Genomic DNA, 21,231 nt, shown 5'->3' with positions numbered 1-21,231 from the left:
AGGAGCAAGCTTTCAAAGTAATCTCTAAGTGCATATAGGAGAGTTAAGTACGTTCAGCACAGAATGTCCAAATGAGCATTTTCTACCCAATGTTGACATGTGGCATTGTTCAATCATGTGCCCATGGTTTTGTAGATCTCTTCCTGAGAAATCTGTGCTTTAGACACTATAATGCTAAGCGCACTATTATCTGGAAGTCAATTTATGTCCAACTTCAGAACATGTATCAGTGGAGAGCTGCTACGGGAGCACTGTGGGGTCCTCACTGCTCTGCAGGAGATGGAGAAAGCTGGTCTGGCTCTCTCAGCACACAGCATGGCTTTGCTTCTTCCAGAGATAAAAGCTTGAGCTACAAAGTGTGCATATGTAGAGAAGGGAATTATCCTTTCTAGAAATGTTTCATGTGCTGTGCTTCTTTTCTGTGTTGAAAAATTGGGCCTACCCAAGAAGCTGCAATGTAGAAGCTAAAGGAGCATAAGGAACTCTGCCCTTGGGAGTCAGGACCTCAGTTTGGTCTTGCTCCTCTGCTCAGCTTCCTGCATAACTCTGACCAAGGAACTGGCCAATCTGCATAAAATAAAGTGACTGTATTAGATGGCATCTTAAGTTCCCTCACCAACAAGCATTGCTAACTCACTTATTTCTAGCCATCAAATATTATTAATAATTCTCAATATTAAAATGCAAATTTAAAGGACTTTTGTCTTGAATACTTCAGACCCAATCACTCTATTTCTAATTCTTAGAAAAGTGAAAAACTGGTTACAAAAATGTTTTTAAGCATACAATATGATTAACTTGCAATGTCAAATCTTTTTATGATATCTAATAGCTATGTATCTGAATGGCTTTGAAATTCTTCAAGAAAAAGTATGAATTGATGATTCTGAATTCTTCTCATAAGAGAGTTTTCACTCCTAAAAGGGATTTTTAAGAATAGTCAAAGAAATCTATATTTTGATCAAATTCACTGAATCCAAATCTCATACTGTTCGTTAATTGATATACTAAAGATAAACTATGAATTTGATGAAAAGAATTTTAAAAATCAAAGTTAACTTTAGGAATCTGATTTTCCTTTTGAATGTGATGGGGTTTTTTTCCTTCTCTCAGAACACTTCTCAAATTACCATAAACTGAAATGTTTGCAGATTTTTTTTAAAGAATTTCTTTAAAATGAGTGTACTTCTAAAGGGGACCATTGAGTGGATGTGGGATTAAGGACTCCATGTGTAGCAACCAAATTGAAGATTGCAGCTAGAAAACTAGCCATTTCTGGAAACTCTTTAGACTCCTTCACACGCCCGTGTGCACATGCATGCACGCACGCACACACACATACACAGCCCCACAGCCCACCCCCTACACTTCCAGAACCATAGAACTGGAACAATGTTTACGTAATAACTTCCAGGAGGCTCCCTCCCCTCCTACCATTTTCTCACCATCCCATGGATGCCAGACTTCTGATTGCTGCCTTGCAGAGGTGGAATAAACTCTATGAGATTGAATCAGCAACTAATTTTTAGGAAGGCTTCTCCACCTCCCCATTCTCACCATTTCACTTTGAGGCAAGAGGAAAGCCCATACCCATGGGTGTCAGTGGAAATGACAGTGGTATTCTTTACCAAAAAATAACAACAACAAAAACCAAGAATAAACCCAGAAATGTGGATTTCAAATAACCAAACTGCTCTTTTTTTCTGGACTAAAATCAAATATTTCCATTTGAAACACAGCCACAGAACTGGCTCTCCTTTTCCTCTTCAGCCCACCTATTTCCTCCCACTTTTCCCCATACGGAGAGTTGCATGCACACACACACACACGAGCATGACTGTGCACACACACACATGCACTAAGTGCCTTTTACATAATTGGCTGACAAGATTGATCTTTCACTTGAATTGTTTTAATTCAAAAACTACCCACCATTCGTGGGAGGTAAAGAATGGTGACTGTGACATGTGCTTTAATAAAGAGGCTGTGAAAGGAATGGCATGGAAAAGGCATCTGGTATCTGGTCTGAGTCTTTTGCATATAGTCCTGACTCTCTATAGGAAAATAGAGAGTGCCATGGAATTTAACATACATTTTCTTATTTCATAGCTACAACTCTTAGATTTTTTTTTTTTGTAACAACTGCCATATTCTTTCTTTCTTAACAGAACTTTGTAAGCAGACATCTTGCTTACACATCCTTAATAGTCTCTCCATTGCTGATGTTCCCTCATGTAAGGTATATATGTAAGTAGCTTACCCTCCATTAAGCCATATTCCAGTCTCTTTTTACCACTACAAAATTCTTTCCCACCACTTCCCTGTACAAATCCTCTGAATGAAGAAAAAACAGTCTCAATGCATACTGTATTATGGTATTTATGTTCTTGAAACAATAAGATTATAGAGATGACTTGAAGATTAGTGGTTACCCAAGGTTAGAAATTGGAGAAGAAGTGGATGTGGACAGAAGTGAATATCATGAGGGAGGCTTGTGATGTTGGAACAATTCTGATTGTTCATTGTGGTGGTGATTACACAAATCTATACATATAATAAAAATACATAGGCATATAACATGTAGACAAAAATAAATACATGCATAACTGGTAAAATTGGAATAAATCCTATGGACTGTACCAATCCATATGGATCATCAGTTTCCTAGTTTTGCTATCATGCTATAGTTAAGCAAGATGTTTACCACTGGGGAATAAGGGCTTATGGAAATTCCCTGCACTTCTTTCATTTGCAAAATTCTGTGAATTTATAATTATTTCAGAAACAATTTTAATGGTAAAGGGTAGTTAAAAAATGGAGAAAAAATTGAAGTTTTTAGTGGAGTTTAAAGATTGCTCTCAATGAAATTGCGTCCATCATATTCCAATCGTTCTGAAACTAAAATAACAATTCAGAATGAGGAGGAGGGAGTTTATCAGTACACATGTGCTCAACTCTGAATGACAGAAGCTCTGAGACCATGTCAAACACTGGTAGCTGGATCATTCTAAAAAGTTATTTTAAAAAACAAAACCCAAACCAACCAAACAAGCAAAAGCAAACCAATATGCTTAATTTCTGTTCTGAATGATTTGATCTTAGGATGAAACGTTCATGTACGTACCTACATCTATCATGTATAAATATATCATGTATGGTTATAGTGTATACCAAACTAACACAGTGTAATGAACTCTGAGATTAAAAATAGGCACAAAAGTAGAAAAAAAGAACTTTCATGCACTAACAGAGCACAACTATGAAATTCTAAGAGTGGAAGGATGAAGAGAGGTTGGTTAATGGGTACAAACACATAGTGCTATAGAAGAAATAAGTTCCAATGTTTGATAGCAGAGTAGAGTGACTAGAATGAACAATAATATGTTGTATATTTCAAAATAGCTAGAAGAGAGGACTTGAAATATTTCCAACACAGAGAAATGATAAATACTGATGGTAATGGGTACCGTAAATACCCTCACTTGATCATTACACATTCTATGCGTGTATTATATAATATCACATGTACTCCATAAATATATACAAATATTCTGTATTGGGAAAAAACTCTCTAAGGAATGAAATAGTCCTGTGTTATTTACATACAGGATAGTCCTCAGTATAAACATTAGGTGGAATCTTGTTCTCCTGGGCTGACAGTAGCTTTTGAATGCCAGAATGTTCTAGTAGATTTTTTTCATCTTCAGCTTTCAAACAATAACCAGTTTTATGCAAGATTCTTAAACAATGATAGTGTGAACATAATAGCAGCTTTGAGCATTTTATTCTTGCAGAATTTATATGTTTTACACAAGTATATACTAATTCTTTCTAAAATCTCAGTTTTGTGAGTTATTGATTTATGGGTGTTAAACACAGGCTATTATATTCGTTGGCTTTAAAAATCATAAGGCTCTATATAAGCAGAAGTCATTCTACTTATTTATTAGGGTTACAAGTAGGTCCTGAGCTGCCAGGTAGCACCATATACCTGAAAGAAGTCTCTAGGATAGCAAAATGGGTGGCAGACATAGGCAAAATTACTCATGCCGCAAGATGCAATCATTAATTCTGGAACTGAAGCAGAGTTGGTAACTTCAACATGGATCAACTAAGTTGGCCCAAGCATGACTATCACCCCTCCGGAAAAAAAATAGCTTCATAAAAATGTCTTATAATAGACAATTGTATTTTTGCTTCCTTGTTTGTTTTCTTATTTATGGTCTGTTTCCTCAAACTGTACGTAAGCTCAGACTTTGTCAGGCTTCTGCACCTTTGTGTACCAGTTTAGTGGGGTTCCTGGTATAGAACAGATGTGCAATAAATATCTTTTGGCTATGCTGACTAAATGAGCACCTCTTCACTAGACAACACTGCTGTCTGACAATTTTTTAGTGGTAGACCATTTTCAAATTCTGGTGAAAGCTATAAAACCTTTCCTCAGAAAAATGCACAAAAGATATTATTTTTTAAATCTTCTATTGGATTTATAGGTCCACCTGAAAGCTCTGCCTACGAAACCCATTTTCAAGGATGAAATTATGACCACAATTAGCTACTAACTTTCCGTTTTAGTTCTTTCAGGCATTCTCCAGATTGTTTGCCTAAGCCAATTATCTTCCCTATTCGATGGCATTATTTTTTGTGTTTTCTGCTATTTGTTATCATTAACAAATAGTCCACATATGCACATTATATTTCAGCTATAACAATGTAAAAAAGGATGATTTAGCTAATAAAAGTGACTTCTATCATTTTTGATAAGGTATATAGTCTCCCTCCCCCTTTTAACCCTAAGAAAGTTTGGTATACATTTGGTGTAATCTCATAATCTTTTTTGTAAAGGTCACTCAGAGTAGAATCTGAAAGAGAAGAGTAAGTCACATTCACACACACAGGAAAACCTCCTGACTGTTATAGATGGAGTGGCTTGAAATATGAGCACAAGTGGAGAAGAGGCATCTTGTTGCGTTACCTTAAGAAACAAAGTATACTGAAGACCTCAGGTGGCTAACTTTTTGTTAGAGAACTGTCTTTAGTTGTCAGTAATGAAAGGTGCCCAAGTGAACCTCGCTCACACTCTGAGCTTTTGGGAAGCAGAGAGTTATCATTCCATATGAGTTGAGCTGTACCACCAGAGAAACCTTACACTGACTTCCAAAAGCCTTCATAAGAGCCAACTCTTCCAACACAATCATCAAGCAACTATGAAACTCCGCCTTGAGAAATTAGTGGTCTTACATTTTATTTCTTCTGATTTACAAAAAGAAAGTTCATAGTGCTACTAAAGTACTAGGGGCCACAATCCAAACCACCTTCTGTGATCTGCCTTAACCCTGGAGTGGCCTGTTCCTGGGGACCTTGCCCAGTAAGGCAGCTGTCCATCTCCATCTCAGTAGCTGGAGTAAATGCAGAGCATACCATGTCCACAGGGCAGTGTGCCCCAGCAGCAGCCACAGAAAACATCAGTGGACTAAAGACTACAGCTCATTTACAGAACTGTCATTGTGGTGCCCCACTCTGTATCACAGGGATTTTGGGAAAAGCAAAAGCACTCACACAGCTGATGCTTCAGTGAGTTGACCCAAGTCAGGCTGCTAACATTTGTACTGCAGTTGGGGTAAAGAGCTTTAGCTATGGTTGTTTTGCTTTTTCCCACTCAAGGGCTTTTTTTCTTAATGGCTCAAACATATATCAAAACAACAGTGCTTGGTGTTTGTGCAATGAGAAACTTTCCTCTAACTCTGCAAAGAAACTTTTTTCAAGGGTGACTTTCATAAAAATAGGTTTAAATGCTCAATTCAGCAACCCCACATGGGAAACACAGTGTTGCCTATGAATTATTTTAATTTAATTAAGTTCATCCTATCCTAAAATCTGGTTCCTAACAAAGACAAGAGATAGCTAAATATAGACAATTAACAAAATCATATCTGAAGTAACCAAAGCTTTTGGAAGATGTGTTGGTAGCTTTTCTCCTCTACATTGACAAACACTTTTAAAACTAGAAGCACAGTAGTTTTAAAGAAGTAAAGTCAGAGGGACTTGGTACAAAGCAGAAGTAATGAGGAGACAGGAGTCACATAATTGAGTAACGAAATTTTCTACTTATCAAATGTAAGTCATGTCCTATTAGAGTGAGCATCCGCTATTACCAGGATGATTCCAACTATGGAAGACAACATAGAGGATGAGGAAGCTTTAAAATTTATGAGAAAACTAGTAGAATTGCAACAATATACGCTTTCTTCATGTTTCACAAGGTCTACATTTTATTTCAAGCAGTAATTAGGCTTAAATATGGCAGTATTCAATCTAATTTACCATTATACCTGGTTTTTCCTGCAAAAAACTACTTTTAGAGGCTTTATATAGAATTTGTTAACTTAGTCTTTCAAAAGATAAATAAGGCCAGGCACAGTGGCCTACTCCTGTAATCCCAGCACTTTGGGAGGCTGAGGTGGGCAGATCACTTGAGGTCAGGAGTTCAAGACCAGCCTGGCCAATATGGTGAAAGCCCACCTCTACTAAAAAATATATTTTAAAAAAATTAGCTGGGTGTAGTGGCAGGCACTTGTAATTCCAGCTATTTGGGAGGTTGAGGCAGAAGAATTGCTCGAACCTAGGAGGAACTGTCCCAGGCAAGAGAGCCCAGATATCACCACTGCACTCCAGCCCAGGCAGCAGAGTGAGACTCTGTCTCAAACAAAACAAAACAAAACAAAACAAAAGATAAATAATAGTGCAGTACTACATGGGAAACTATTTCTGATAGTATAATCACAGAAACTACCGTCTTTATCATAAAATAGGACAAACACACATTTGCTATTGAAAAACTATCCTGATCTAAATACAGCAGTTGTGTTTCTTTTTTTCTGGGGACTGGAATGTACATAGTTACTATGATGTTCATAACACTTTAGAATTATACAAAATGGGCCACATTTTTAAAAATCATATACACACACAACCACCCTGGGTTTATCCATCCTCCTAAGGAGCTATTTTAGAAGTACCTGAGAATTCTGAAGTGAGCAACCCACTGATGAGTAAGTCACTTTTCTAAACCTATGGACTATCTCTACTGCACCTGTATAGAACCTGGATACCCCGCGCAGAGGGAATCTTGCATGCATACCTATATTTCATGCCAGTCTGCTTTGCGGTGGACTCTTTGAGAGAAATGTGATGCTGAGGCGTGAACGTCCCCAGGCTGCGCGCGATGATAGCGACCGTGCGGAATTTGGCCCGGGCTGCGTTCACCACATTGGGGGCGGTGGAGCTCTGCTTGCTCAGAAGTCGGTCCTCACCATTCCGACTCTTCAAATTGTGCTCTGTGCAGGCTATGGAGACTTGCATTGCTTCCCCGGGCAGCGCACGGTCCCTCTCAGAACCCCAGAACACAGGCAGTCACGAGAGGTTGAGCAGTTGGGGGGATTTCTGCTTGTCTTTTAACCCCTCCTTGCTCCCCCTTTGGGATGCAGTCAAAGGAGTCCTGGCGGCTGACTTCCGAGCCGAGCCCACAAAGTGGCACGAGGGGCTGCGGTGCAGAAAGAGTCCCGGGGACCCAGAGAAGTAAACAGACGGCCCCGAAGTTGTCACAGCAGCTGGAGGGAGAACCAGGCTTGCAAATCTTCCCGGGCTGTAATCTCGGCTGATTAAACTGCCAAATCCATGTGGTAGGGAGGTTTCTGCAGAAGCCTATAGCTGAGCATTCATGGTGACTGCGCGCAGCCCTGAGCGGAGCCGGTCCGCGGTGTCTGAATGCGGGCTCGCTTCCGGGCGATGGCTCAAATCAGCGCAGGCTTACCGCAAGATGCGCTGCCAGCATCCCCTGGACCACAGGCAAGATGCTCAACTGGCGAGCGGAGCATCCCAAGAAGCAGCTAATTGCAAGCGGGTCCCCGCCGACTGGTGGTCTCCATCCACTCCGACTGTCAGCTCCCTCCCGCCTCCGCTCCGGGAGGACGTGGGGGCTTCTCAAGACCCCTCCCCAGTCATTCTCGAGCTGAGAACGGGTTGCTGATCCCGCACCGACACGGGTTTGCAGCTGCACAGAGGAGCAGGCAGGTCCCTTTAAGGAGCTCTTTGCCTTTGTGTGCGATGAGAAGGCAAGGATCACTTGCACCAGACTCTGGCTGTAACGAATCGGGAGGGTTGCTCCATAAAAAAAGGGCTCTGCCGAGACTCAGATCAAATCTGCTGCAGCACAACAGTTGGAACTGGGGGAAGGCAGAGAGGGGGTGCTTCTGCCGTGGAACATGCCAGTGAATTAACACGTGAATACTCTGTGACTGGCTTGCTGAAACACAGCTTGAAATCCCTGTTATTAGCCTTGTCAGAGTTCCTTTCCTCTCTGCAAGTTATTTCTTAAGCAGGTAAGTTTGAAGTTGCCTGAAATGCCACAGTGCTGACTTTTGCAATCAACTCTGCTAACTTACTGCAAAATGTATTCTGGCAACCAGAGGAGGGACTGGGGTCGGGGAGGGGCAGCGATCCAGCACCACCCAGGAGGGGACTGCACTAGGTGTGCAGCAGGTCCATAGCACCACCCAGGAAGGTCCAGGCATGTGGCTGAGACCGCATACACTGAACATCTGTGGCCAACTGTGAGGACAAGCACTATCTCCAGGTCAGGTGGGCAGTAAGACATCCCTGGGGACTCTGAACCCACATGAGGCAGGAACGTTTTCTGGTTTGATGCCAGGTGCAAAGCAATCGCTCAATAAATGTGGCTGAACCAAACTAAGCATCAATTGGGTAGTAATTTTCTTTCCATTTGAAATGTATGGAAACTAAACCCCTCTCACAGATTTACCTACAATAAAATTATGGCTTCTGCAAAATCAGCTTTCTAAATGTGGTTCCCAACGGACACTGCTGTCGAGCAAAAACAACTAGCATTTAAATCAGCAATATTTCTGAATACTGTCACTGTATTAGGCAATGAAGATCAATATGGAGAAAAAGGAAGCACTGTCCCTCTCCTCAAGGAACAGGCCATCTGGGTGGGAAGGACAAAACATTGAGCCTTAAAGGGTCTGACTAACAATGTTAGAAGGCGTATTATGACATATCTGAATGAGTGGCACAGACACTAAAGTATACTGGAGAAAGTTATTCGTTTAAATTCATTCCCACACTTCTACCAAGTCCCTGACTTTGCTTGTTGCTGGGGCACAAAGATGGCTGAGACGGAGGCTGGGCCCTGAAGAAGCTCATGGGAGCCCAGGCAGCCCTCCTAGAAGAGTGGGACTTTGCCTGGGACATGAAAAATGGGTTGAATTTGATTAGCTGGAGAGAAATAAGGCAGTGATCCCAGGGATTGACAGGTTTGGACAGGACACACACTCTCTATCTATGTGATTAAAAAAAAAGCTGGTCTAACCATTTCTTCCCAACTGAATAAATTGCAGGAATAAAATTTTCAAGTAGAATATATGCTTGTGTTGCATTCTATTCCAAACATGAATCTTAACATTTTATAATCTGCAGATAAGATTTAAATCAGATTATAGAATCTCATCATTCAGTCTCTGCAAACTTCCCACTCTTTAAGAAATAAACATATCGATTAATGTTCAGTGATTGAGAAGTAACTTTAGAATGAGTGAGGGTTGGGGAGAGGAAAAAATAAGCCTGTGACCCCTTCTTGTACTCTCAGCTCTGAGGGAGGAGTACTTGAAGCATATCTTTACTCCCTGGATAAACAACAGTGGGCAGAGAGGAAGCCAGATCATTAGAACCTTTATTTTTTCACACTCAGCCTGCTCATCAGAGATGATCAATGTGAATTGGGAAAGGAGTCAAAATGAGAAAAGGAAGAAGTGGGAGGAATCAGAAGGAACAGCTCAGAAAAAGGAAAAAAATAAAGCAGTCTGGGAGGCGAGACAGAGTGAATGGATAAGCATCTGGCCAGAGGGGTCAGGAGTCAGGAACTTTAGCTTGGACACTGGCTGAGCGGGAGAAGACGTGTGGGTGGCTCAGGGAGGAGGTGGAGTGCTACCACTTCCACAGGGAGGACAGAAGACCTTGAGGGTAGGGAAGGTCTGGATGCTGTTAGCTGATGTGGCTTTCAGCCTTGCCAGGAACTAGCAGAGCAGTGCCTGAAAGCATAACCAACAGCAGAACAGGGAATAGGTTATCAGAATGAAACATGCAAGGCAGAGTGCCTCTTAGTCACCTTTTTATCCCCCATAGGACCAAGCAGAGAGTGCCTTGTGCATAGCAGGCCCTCACTCTATAAATAATTGAGAGACGGAGATAAGAAAACAAAGAAAGGAAGAGGGAGGAAGAAAGGAAGGAAGGTAGGTGGATGGGAAGATGCCATATTCTTGGATAAACTTGATTCCTTAAAAAAAGAAAGAAAATCCTGCACGTTCTAGTTTAAGCACAGCCAGCTCACTTGAAAAGAGTGGATAATTGCCCCATATTCATGTCTGCGCCTCTGTGTGTAGATGAGTGTCCCAGCCTTTAGGACATGCCTCAAAGAGAATCAAAGACCTGAGGCCAGAGGATGCTCACAGTGCAGTCTCTTTCTGGCTGCCCACAGTGCACCTTTTCAGATCTGACACCACATGGGCATTCTGACTGCCAGCTAGCGGCTTGGTGGCTTCCCCCAGCCGTGCTCCCCTTCCCAGCATTAATGGAGCAGTCAGTCTTAGGAATCCGGAAATTAGACAACACCTGGCTGAGAGAATGTTCATTCCTAATAAGTTTGTGCTAAGAAGCCACATGCTAATTAGACTTGGAATATGTGTCTTTTCATTGTCACATCATAAAATTGGGAGGAGTCTTCACTGTTATCATTTCAGGTTTTGATATGACCCACAAACATAGGTACAGATGTGGGTGTAAATATAGATATAGCTATTGATTTCAACTGGCTTGTGTTCCCTCCAAATTCATATGTTGAAGCCCTAACCCCTAGTACCTCAGAATGGGATTGTATTTGAAGATGGGGCATTAAAGAGGTAACTGAGGTAAAGTGAGGTCATATGAGTGAGCCCTAACCCAATGTGACTGGTGTCCATATAGAAATAGGAGATTAGAACACAGCTATATGAAGACCATGTGAAGGCACAGGAGAACATGACCTTCTATAAGCTAAGGACAGAGGCCTCAGAGAAAACCAACTCTGCAATCACCTTGATCTTGGACTTCCAGCCTCCAGAATTGTGAGGAAATAATTTTCTGTTGTTTAAGCTACCTAGTCTGTGGTTCTTTGTTAAAGCAGCCATAACAAACAAATACAGATATAGACATAGTTTGATTTTACTTTAATTCTTATGTCATTGCTCACAAGAAACTAATGTAGCCCACTGAAGAAGATGCCTCTAAAAGTTGTTATTAGATCATGATAACTATTGTTATTATTCCACCCTATACTACCTACATACAAAGTTGTCTTTGGAGCTTTTCTTTTTCTTTTCTTTTCTTTTTTTTTTTTTTTGAGATGGAGTCTCACTCTGCCACCCAGGCTGTTGGCTCACTGCAACCTCTGCCTCCTGGGTTCAAGCAACTCTCCTACCTCAGCCTCAAAGTAGCTGGGATTACAGGCATCCACCACCACACCCAGCTAATTTTTGTTTTTTTAGTAGAGACAGGGTTTCACCATGTTGGCCAGGCTGGTCTTGAATGCTGGACCTCAGGTGATCAGCACATTGTATATAGGATGTATAGAGAGAATGATAATGATAGTTATCATGGTTTAATAATAAAGTGCTTGCAAATCACCACTTCTTGTATCAAGAGTCACCATATAGAGGCTTTATTACTTTGTGGAATTTGCTTTCAAAGATAAGTAGAATTATTATATTTCATATTCTCTAAAATAATGTCAACCCAAATAAACGTTTATTTTATATACCACTAAAATAATGTGTTAGTTAAGACACAATGCTTTCTTATCCCTTATTTTTTAATTTTTTAATTAATCAAAAGAATCTTTTAGATTCAGACTCCCTCCCCCCAATTTCACTCTTGTTTCGTGGATGCCATGGGGTACTTTTTAAAAAAAGATATGGAGGTTGCAACATTGCACAGGGCCAAAAAATCGCTCACTCTTACACTTTGCCTGGGTCTCAGCTGGTCCCTATTTGTTATGTAGCATGTGGAATTCTTTGGCATTAGTATCTCCCATATTGGGTCACGGTGTCAGAGCTGGTTAGGAACAGATCACAGGCTACATAGCTCATATCCCAATGCCCTGTCTCCTCATATTCATCTTAGAGTCTTTGTGGTAACTCAAAGGACTTTAGGGTGTGGAGTCAGTTGGAGTTGGGTGTGAATCCCAGCTCTACTTTGCCCCTCCTTCCCATGTGCCATTGAGCAGGACACTTAACCTCCCTGAGCCTCAGTATCCTCAGAGAGATAAAATGGTGCAAGAATATGGTTCTCCGGGAAAGGTGCTATCATTATTAACCCCGTTCTACAAATGAAGAAACATGAGACTCAGAGAAGTTAAGTAACTTGCCTAAAGTGATACAGGCACATGAGGATTTAACTTGTGGCAGCCTACCTCCAAAGACTTGGTTCTTACCCACTGTGCATAGTGATCCTCACTGCAAGAACTTCCTTATGAGAGAGGCTTTAAATCGTGTCACTTTATGAATATAGTTGAAAAGAAACCAGATATTTTTATAAGTGAGAGAATTTCCATTTAAGAAGTCTAAAGATTTTAGAAGAACTATATCATCTATGCTTGGTAGCTTTTTAAGTATGTCTTTTATCAACATTTTCAAATACTTTATGATACTTTATTCCTGTTGCTCAAAAAATTTTTTCTTCCCAATCACCTGGCAAGTTATCAGTTGATTCAATTTCTTGCCAGTAAAGTCAGAACCAAATTTTTTTACTGAGTCCACTCAGAACTTACGGTTTATATTCCACTGGAAACCACAGCCAATAGGGGCCAGAAAACACTCGGTTATGCAGCCAGGCAAAATTGGGTTTATCCAAAACAGAAAAAAATGCTAATATTAGAAGAATTATAAACATGCAAGTATACAGATGGCAAGCCACTTTTTGTGCCTATCATTTGTGTTAAAAGAAGAATTTCTAGAATGTAAGTTTGCAATTTATCAGAAATGTACTTAAAACATGGGTTTGAAGAGCAATTTATTATATTCTGACAAATTGAACCAGCTACAAAAATTAGTATGGGCCCACATTTGCATGGACACAGCATTTTGAATAACAGGCAAAATAAAATGGAGAGGCCATATTGGAAATACTCAAGGCTCTGCTGAATAGAAGAAACTTCCAGATGTCTACCCTACTACTTCCCTGGAAAAACAGGCTCACCAAAGAACATCCACCAAGAAACTCTGAAGGAAGGCTCAATACAGGTTTTCTCACACTGCCAGTCACATATCCAGAACCATAGCACAATTAATTAAAGGATAGGTGAGCTTGCCAATTAACATTTATACTATATCCAAAGCCACTGATGATTATTTCTTGAATTTGAACACTCTGACATAGCAGACCTCCAATATTTATCCATCACTTTATATGTTCAAGGTAAGGTGCCATAGTGACATAGGAAGCAAGTATGAAAAAATAGGAAATTCAGGCCAGGTGCGGTGGCTTACACCTGCAATCCCAGGACTTTGAGAGGCCAAGGCAGGTGGATCAGCTGAGCTCAGAAGTTCGAGACCAGCCTGAGCAACATGGTGAAACCCTGTCTCTATCAAAAAATACAAAAAATTAGCTGGGCATGATGCCCTGTGTCTGTGGTCCCAGCCACCCAGGAGGCTGAGGTGGGAGGATCACTTGAGCCTGAGAGGCAGAGGTTGCAGTAAGCCAAGGTCATGGCACTGCACTCCAACCTGGGTGACAAAGTGAGACCCCCTCCCCCCGCAAAAAAAAAAAAAAGGGAAATTCATAATTCAGATTATTTTGTTCAGGCCTCTTCGTGGTAGTTAATTTCTCATAAGCTTGTCTGGAACCTGGACATAGCACTGAGAGGAAACAGGGACACATGGTCTGTTTATTTTTTACAAGTAACTTTAGTTTTTCCTAAATTACTAGTCATTAGTCTAATTTTTGCCATTTCCTTATGTTAGAACAAGATGGCAGAAATATTGGCCATGTCTTTGGATAAAAGATTTTTCTAAAGACCTTAACTCACAGAGAATTTGTTTTCAAAGATAATCAGAATTACCATATTTCATCTGCTTTAAAATAATGTCAACCCAAATAAACATGTTTATTTTATATATCACTAAAATTTAAAAAAAATGTGGTTATGACACAATGCTTTCTTATCCCTTATTTTTAAATTTTTTAATTAATCAAAAGAATCTTTTTAGATTCAGACTCCCTCCCTCCAATTTCACTGTTGTACATATATAAAAGGAAAATGTGACAGGAATAAATTGGTTCAAGTACTCCCAAATTTGTTTACATTCAGAATTTGAAATTATGAATGTTTTACTGAGCATTATTAATGCCCACGTCTTTCCACAGAGTCATCCTTTGCATTGATGATGTAGCATTTTTTTTTTGAACGCATGCTCAACTTTTGTCTCTGAGACTTTTTCCCAATCTGGTGACACCGACTCTGGAAGTTTTGATGCACACTTACAGGCATTAGCAACCAGATCATGACAGCTGCCTGGCCAGCAGCAGTTAAAAATGATTTTACAATTTCAGCAACATTTTAAAAATATGCTTCAAAGAATTGATGAACTATGATGATTTCTAAAATGGTATATTATGAACTCTCATTTTATGGCTATTTAAATCTAAAATACTGCAAATTAAATGAAGGAGGGAAGAAAAAAATGTTTTTTGAGCACGCGCTATGTTGCAAGCACTGTGTTAAAAACTTCCACATCCATTATCTCATTTCAAAGGAAAAGGGGAAAAATAGCCTTCGTGAAGCACATGACTTAATTGGACCCCAAACTAAGTATTCTATAGGTGGAGCTACATAAACATTTATCTTTACCCTTGAAAAATGAAAGTGAATCAGATTCTGGAAAAGTTTCCCACATAAAGCTAACCTTGCATGATGGGATGGAGAAAAATATCCAACTTGAAGGTCTTTCAAGAAATAAGTTAATAAGTCAAAATCTATTTGTTTCTGTTTAAATTTGTTCATCTTCTTCAGGTGAGAAAAGCCATTACTACATGACTCTTTATCTCATAACATCTAATATATTTTTATAAATAGGTGTATTTTCTCACTTCTTTTTTATTCCATTCATTTTAGAAGAGTGTTACAAAAAGGGCAGATCCAAGATCCTATGAAATTCTTTATCAGTTGAGTTATCAAATTTGCCAGATCACAGAAAGTTAAAGTAGGAGACGACCTCAGCTTTTTGTCATAGTTAAAATGAAACTCATTTTGGGAACATAAACGTTCTATCACCTCACACCTGTTGCTATCCATCAAAAGGACAAGAGATAACAAATACTGGCAAAGACGTGCGAACTCTTGTACACTGTTGGTGGGAATGTAAATTAGTACAGCCACTATAGGAAAATGATATGGAGGTTCTTCAGCAAATTAATAATAGAACTGCTATGTAACCCAGCAATCCCACTACTGGGTATATATCCAAAGGAAATGAAATCAGCATCTTGAAGGGATATCTTCACTCCTGTGTTTACTGCAGCACTGTTCATAATAGCCAAGATGTGGAAACAATCTGAGTGTCTGTCAACGGATGAACGGATTTGAAAAGAATGTGGTATATATATATATACAATAGAATATTATTTCGTCCTTAAGAAAATCCCACCATTCGAAACAACACAGATGAATCTGGAGGATACTATGCTAAGTGAAAAAAGCTAGAAACAGAAGAACAAATACAGGCATATCTCCTTTTAATGGGTTTTGCTTTATTGCACTTCACACATATTGCATTTTTTATAAACTGAAATGTTGTGGCAACCTTGCATGGAGCAAGTCAATTGGTGCCATTTTTCCCATAGCACATGCTCTCTTCATGTCTCTGTGTTATATTTTGGTAATTCCCACATTTCAAACTTTTTCATTATTATTATTATATCTGTTATGGTGATCTATGATCAGTGATCTTTGATGTTACTACTGTCATTGTTTTGAGTGCCACAATCTTTACCCATATAAGATGGCAAATTTAATTGATAAACATTGCATGTGTTCTCACTGCTCTACCAACCAGCTGTTCCCTCATCTCTCTCTATCTCTCTTTTTCTTCTTGGGCCTCCCTATCCCTTGAGATACAACAATATTGAAATTAGCCCAATCAGTACCCTACGATGGCCTCCAAGTGAAAGGAAGAGTCACACATCTCTCACTTTAAATCAAAAGCTAGAAATTATTAAGCTTTGTGAAGAAGGCATGTCAAAGGCCTAGACAGACCAAAAACTAGGCCACTTTTGCCAAACAGCCAAGTTGTGAATGCAAAGGAAAAGTTTCTGAAGGAAATTAAAAGTGCTTATCTAGTGAACACATAAATGATAAGAAAGCAAAAGAGCCTTATTGCTGACAGAGAAAAAGTTTTAGCAGTCTGGATAGAAGATCAAACCAGCCACAACATTCCCTTAATAAAAATTACAATCCAGAGCAAGGCCATAACTCTTTTCAATTCTGCGAAGGCTAAGAGAGGTGGGAAAGCTACAAATGAAAAGTTTAGAGCTAGCAGAGGTTGGTGCATGAATTTTAAGGAAGGAAGCCATCTCCATAACATACAAGTGCAGGGTGAAGCACTAAGTGCTAACTAGAAGCTTCAGCAACTTATCCAAAAGATCTAGCTAAGATAACTCTTAACAACACCAAACAACATGTTTTCAATGTAGACAAAACAGCCTTCTATTGTAAGAAGATGCCATCTAGGACTTTCATAGCTAGAGAGGAGAAGTAAATGCTGGTCTTCAAAGCTTCAAAGGACAGGCTGACTCTCTTAATAGGGGCTAATGCAGCTGGTGATTTTTAAGCTGAAGTCAGTACTTACTGACCATCCCCCAAATCCTAGGGTCCTTAAGAATTATGCTAAGTCTACTCTCTGTGCTCTAAATGGAACAACAAAGCCTGGATGACAGCACATCTGTTTACAACATGGTTTGATGAATGTTTTTAAGCCAACTTCTTAGACTTACTCCTTAGGAAAAAAAAAAAAAAAGACGTATTTCAAAATATTACCATTCATTGACAAAGCACCTGGTCACCTGAAAGCTCTTATAGAGATGTACAAAGAAATTAATGGTGTTTTCATGCCTGCTAATACAGTATCCATTCTACAATCCATGGATTAAGGAGTAATTTTCACTTTCAAGTCTTATTATTTAAGAAATACATTTAATAAGGCTACAGCTGCCATACATAGTGACTTTTATGATGGATGTGGGCCAAATAAACTTAAAACCTTCTTGAAAAAAACTCGCCATTTAGATGCCATTAAGAACATTTTTGATTTATGGGAGGATGTCAAACATCAACATTAGCAGGAGTTTGAAAGAAGTCGATTCCAGCCATCATGGATGACTTTGAGGGGTTCAAGACTTCAATGGAGAAAGTAACTACAGATATAGTAGAAATGGCAAAGAGAACTAGAATTAATAGTGGAGGTGGAAGATGTGACAGAATTGATGTAACTCATGATCAAACATGAACAGATGAGTTGTTTCTTATGAATGAGCAAAGAAAGTAGTTTAAGATGGAATCTATTCTTGGTGAAGATGCTGTGAACATTCTTGAAATGACAACAAATAATTTAGAATATTCCAGAAGCTTAGCTGAACAAGCAGTGGCAGAGTTTGAGAGGATTCATTCCAATTTTGAAAGAAGTTCTATTGTGAGTAAAATGCTATCAAATAGCATTGCTTGCTACAGAGAACACTTTTATGAAAGTAACAGTCAACTGATATGACGAATTTCATTGTCATCTTATTTTAAGAAATTGCCACAGTCACCCCATCCTTCAGCAACCACCATTCTGGTCAGTCAGCAGCCATCAGCATCAAAGCAAGACCCTCTACTCGCAAAAAGATTACTCACTGAATGCTCAGATGTTCATTAGCACTTTGTAGCAATAAAGTCTTTTTAAATTAAGGTGTATACATTTTTTTAGACATGCTATTGGACACTTAATATAACTACAGTGCAATGTAAACATAATTTTTATATGCACTGGGAAACAAACTTATTGCAATATTTTCTTTATTCTAGTGATGTAAACTGAACTCACAATATCTCCAAAGTATACCTGTACTGTCTGATCTCACTTATACATGAAATATGAAATAGTCAAACTCATAGAAGCAGAGAGTAGAATGATGATTGCCAAGAGCTTGGGACAAGGGAAATGTTGAGATGTTAGTTAACAGGTACTAAGTTCTGTTATGCAAGATGACTAAGTTCTGGAGATGCCCCACACAGCATGGTGACTGAAATTAACAATACTGCATCGTACACTTGAAATTTGCTAAGAAATTAAATCTTAAGTGTTTTCACCAGAAAAAAAAAAAAAGAAAAAGAAAATGGTAACTATGTGAGATGACAAATATGTTAATTATCTTGGTTGTGGCGATTATTTTACAATGTATGCATATGTCAAATCATCAAGTTATACACCTTAAATACGTGTAATTTTACTTGTCAATTATGCCTCGATAAAGCTGTAAAACAAAAACCCAGAAAATGTTAAGTAACTTGCTACAAAACTACTTAGTGGTAGAGTTTGAGCCATCATCTAGATATCCTGACTGATATTCAAAGACACTTTTGACATCACAGAGATAGTTATTTTTTATTTAAAAACTTTAAATCTGTTATTAAGATTTTGTCAAATAATTTCCTGGTTAAAAGAATAAAGAGCTCTTACCTTATGCTCCAAGTAATATATTTCCTGGTTTTTACAATGTCCATGTAATTACTCTTGTAAGTCAAATGAAATAAATATTTATTATAAAAGTATCACAAATTCCTAATGGAAAAATTGAGAAAAGTAATTTCTCTTAACCATATGTTAAACTTGGTTACAGAGCAAGGAAAGCTGCATGGAAGAAAGAAGGGGAAAATATCATTAGGTAATCCAGATTTTCAATGTTTTCTTGGTTTTGGTGTTTGTTTCCCATGCATAGTTTTGTGGTGGTTGTAACTGATACTGTTGTTCATGTATGTAGTTCAGGATTTGTCAAGGTATGTGTCAGTTACCCCATGCTATTGTTTTGTATTTGTTCACTTGTCTTTTCCTTTTTGTACATCATCTACCCTTTAGTCACCTATTAGCATTTGTCATCACCATCATTCATATGCATTTTTCATTTCTTGGTGACAAATTCTATACCTTGGTAAGGGGAAAAGGTGGAAAATTCAGCCCCTCTTCATGGGACTCACTTCCTACCTGGGGAGTACACAGATATTCATGGATGACCAGCTGTACATTCTATATGTCAGAATAAGTGCTGTAGCTGATACACACTTTAGAGGAAGAGAAAGAGACCACTGTGGGTTAGGAGTTAGAGAAACTACAGTGGTGTCAGAAAAGACCTGGAGGAGGTGGAGCAAGATGGCTGATAGAAGCCTCCACTGATCATCCTCCCCACAGGAACACCAAATCTGACAACTATCTACACACAAAAAAACACTTTCATAAGAACCAAACATCAGCTGAGAGATAACAGTACCTGGTTTTAACTTCATGTTGCGAAAGAGGCAGTGACTAGGGTAGGAAAAACAGCCATGAATTGCGGACACCACCCTTCTCCCACCCTACAGCAGCAGCTACATAGCATGAAAGGAGAATCTGTGTGCTTAGGGGAGGGAGAGTGCAGCAATTGTAAAACTGTGCCTTGGAACTCAGTGCTGTGCTGTCACAGCAGAAAGATACACTGTGCAGAACTCAGCCAATGCCCACAGAGGGAGCATTTAGGCCAGGCCTAGCCAGAGGGGAATTGCCCATCCCAGCAGTTGGAACTTGCTTTTTGGCAAGCCCCACCACCAGGGGCTAAAGTGCTATGGGGATCTAAACAAACCTGAAAGGCAGTCTAGGCCATAAAGACTGCAATTCCTAGGCAAGTCTGAGTGCTATGCTGTGCTCAGAGCCAGTGGATTTGGAGGGCACCCAATCTAGTGAGGCACCTGCCAGAGCAGCTAAGAGAGTACTTATGCCACCCCTTCCCCACTCCCAAGCAGTGCAGGTCATAATTCCAAAAGAGATCGCTTTGTTTCACTGGAGGAGAGGAGAAGGAAGAGTAAAGATAACTTTATTTTAAAACTGGGTTATCAGGTCGGCCATGGTAGATAGGACAGCAGCCAGAGTTGCAAGGTCCCCTTTCCAGGACCTAGCTTCCAGGTGACATTTCTAGACAAACCCTGGACTAGGATGGAACTTGTTCTCTCTAAGAAAAGGAACTGGTCCTGGCAAGGTTCACCACCTGCTGACTGAAGCATCCTTGAACCCTGAATAATCAGCAGCAGTAACCAGGTAGTATACACCACAGGCTTGGTTAAGACTCTGAGACATGCTGGCTTTAGATGTTACTCAGCATATTCACAGAAGTGGTGGCTATGAGAAGAGATTTCTTCTGCTTGAGAAAAGGAGAGGTAAAAAATAAAGGGGGCTTTGTTTTGCAGCTTAGGTACCAGCTTGGCCACAATGGGAAGGAGCACCAAGAGGGCTCTTGGGGTCCCTAATTCCAGGCCTTGGCTCCTGGAAGGCATTTCTGGACCTACCCTGGGCCAAAGGAGAGCTCGCTGCCGTGAAGGGAGAGTCCAAGGCTTGGTAGAATTCACCACAAGCAGACTGAGAAAGCCCTTGGGCCTTAAGGAAACATTGGTGGTAGCCTGGGAGTATTCCACACAGGAATATTCCACAGAGGAAGAGGAGGGAAGAGCAAGATAAACTTTGTCTTGTGGTTTTGTCACTATCTTAAGATTTTGTTAAGACCGCAAAATCTTGGAATCTACTGGTACTTTATTAGCAGTAAAGTACCACCTAGATGGTTCAAGCTTTTACAAACCAGAAAGGTATTTATTTAAAAACTTAGGGTATTCTTGCTTAGGAAAATAGTGAAAATAATAACAAATCCATTATTTCTTAGAGGTTTTATCAAAGGTTGCTATTTTCTCCACAACTTGCACGCCTATAGTTTCCATCCTGCTTCCATCTGGCTACTCCTACTTCCTAAGTAGGCCATGTCATCGCTGGGTCAGTGCTGCTCCCAAGGAGGCCCTTAGAGTGGGCCATTTCATTTTCGCCCTGAGTGTGGTGATTGGTGAGCCTTTCA

General features: G+C 39.7%; 1 protein-coding gene across 3 annotated transcripts in view; it reads right to left on the bottom strand.

Moving 5' to 3' along the window:
- Positions 1 to 21,231, bottom strand: part of KCNAB1 (potassium voltage-gated channel subfamily A regulatory beta subunit 1) — a 370,457-nt gene that overhangs the window by 232,809 nt on the left and 116,417 nt on the right. The window contains exon 1 of one of the 3 annotated variants that reach the window (XM_012447349.3): positions 7,142 to 8,218. The exons of the other annotated variants lie outside the window; for them this stretch is intronic. Within the exon in view, the coding sequence (XP_012302772.1) occupies positions 7,142 to 7,362 (221 nt within the window). The 5' untranslated portion in view covers positions 7,363 to 8,218. Of the gene's footprint in view, positions 1 to 7,141; positions 8,219 to 21,231 lie in introns of those variants that run through there. 3 annotated transcript variants of the gene reach the window in all.

Source organism: Aotus nancymaae, unplaced genomic scaffold (genome assembly GCF_030222135.1).
Source record: "Aotus nancymaae isolate 86718 unplaced genomic scaffold, 86718_ANA_hifiasm-v0.15.2.pri h1tg000019l, whole genome shotgun sequence".
Classification (NCBI taxonomy): domain Eukaryota; kingdom Metazoa; phylum Chordata; class Mammalia; order Primates; family Aotidae; genus Aotus; species Aotus nancymaae.
Note: the sequence above shows the minus strand (reverse complement) of the source record. Positions and strands in the feature narration are given on the sequence as shown.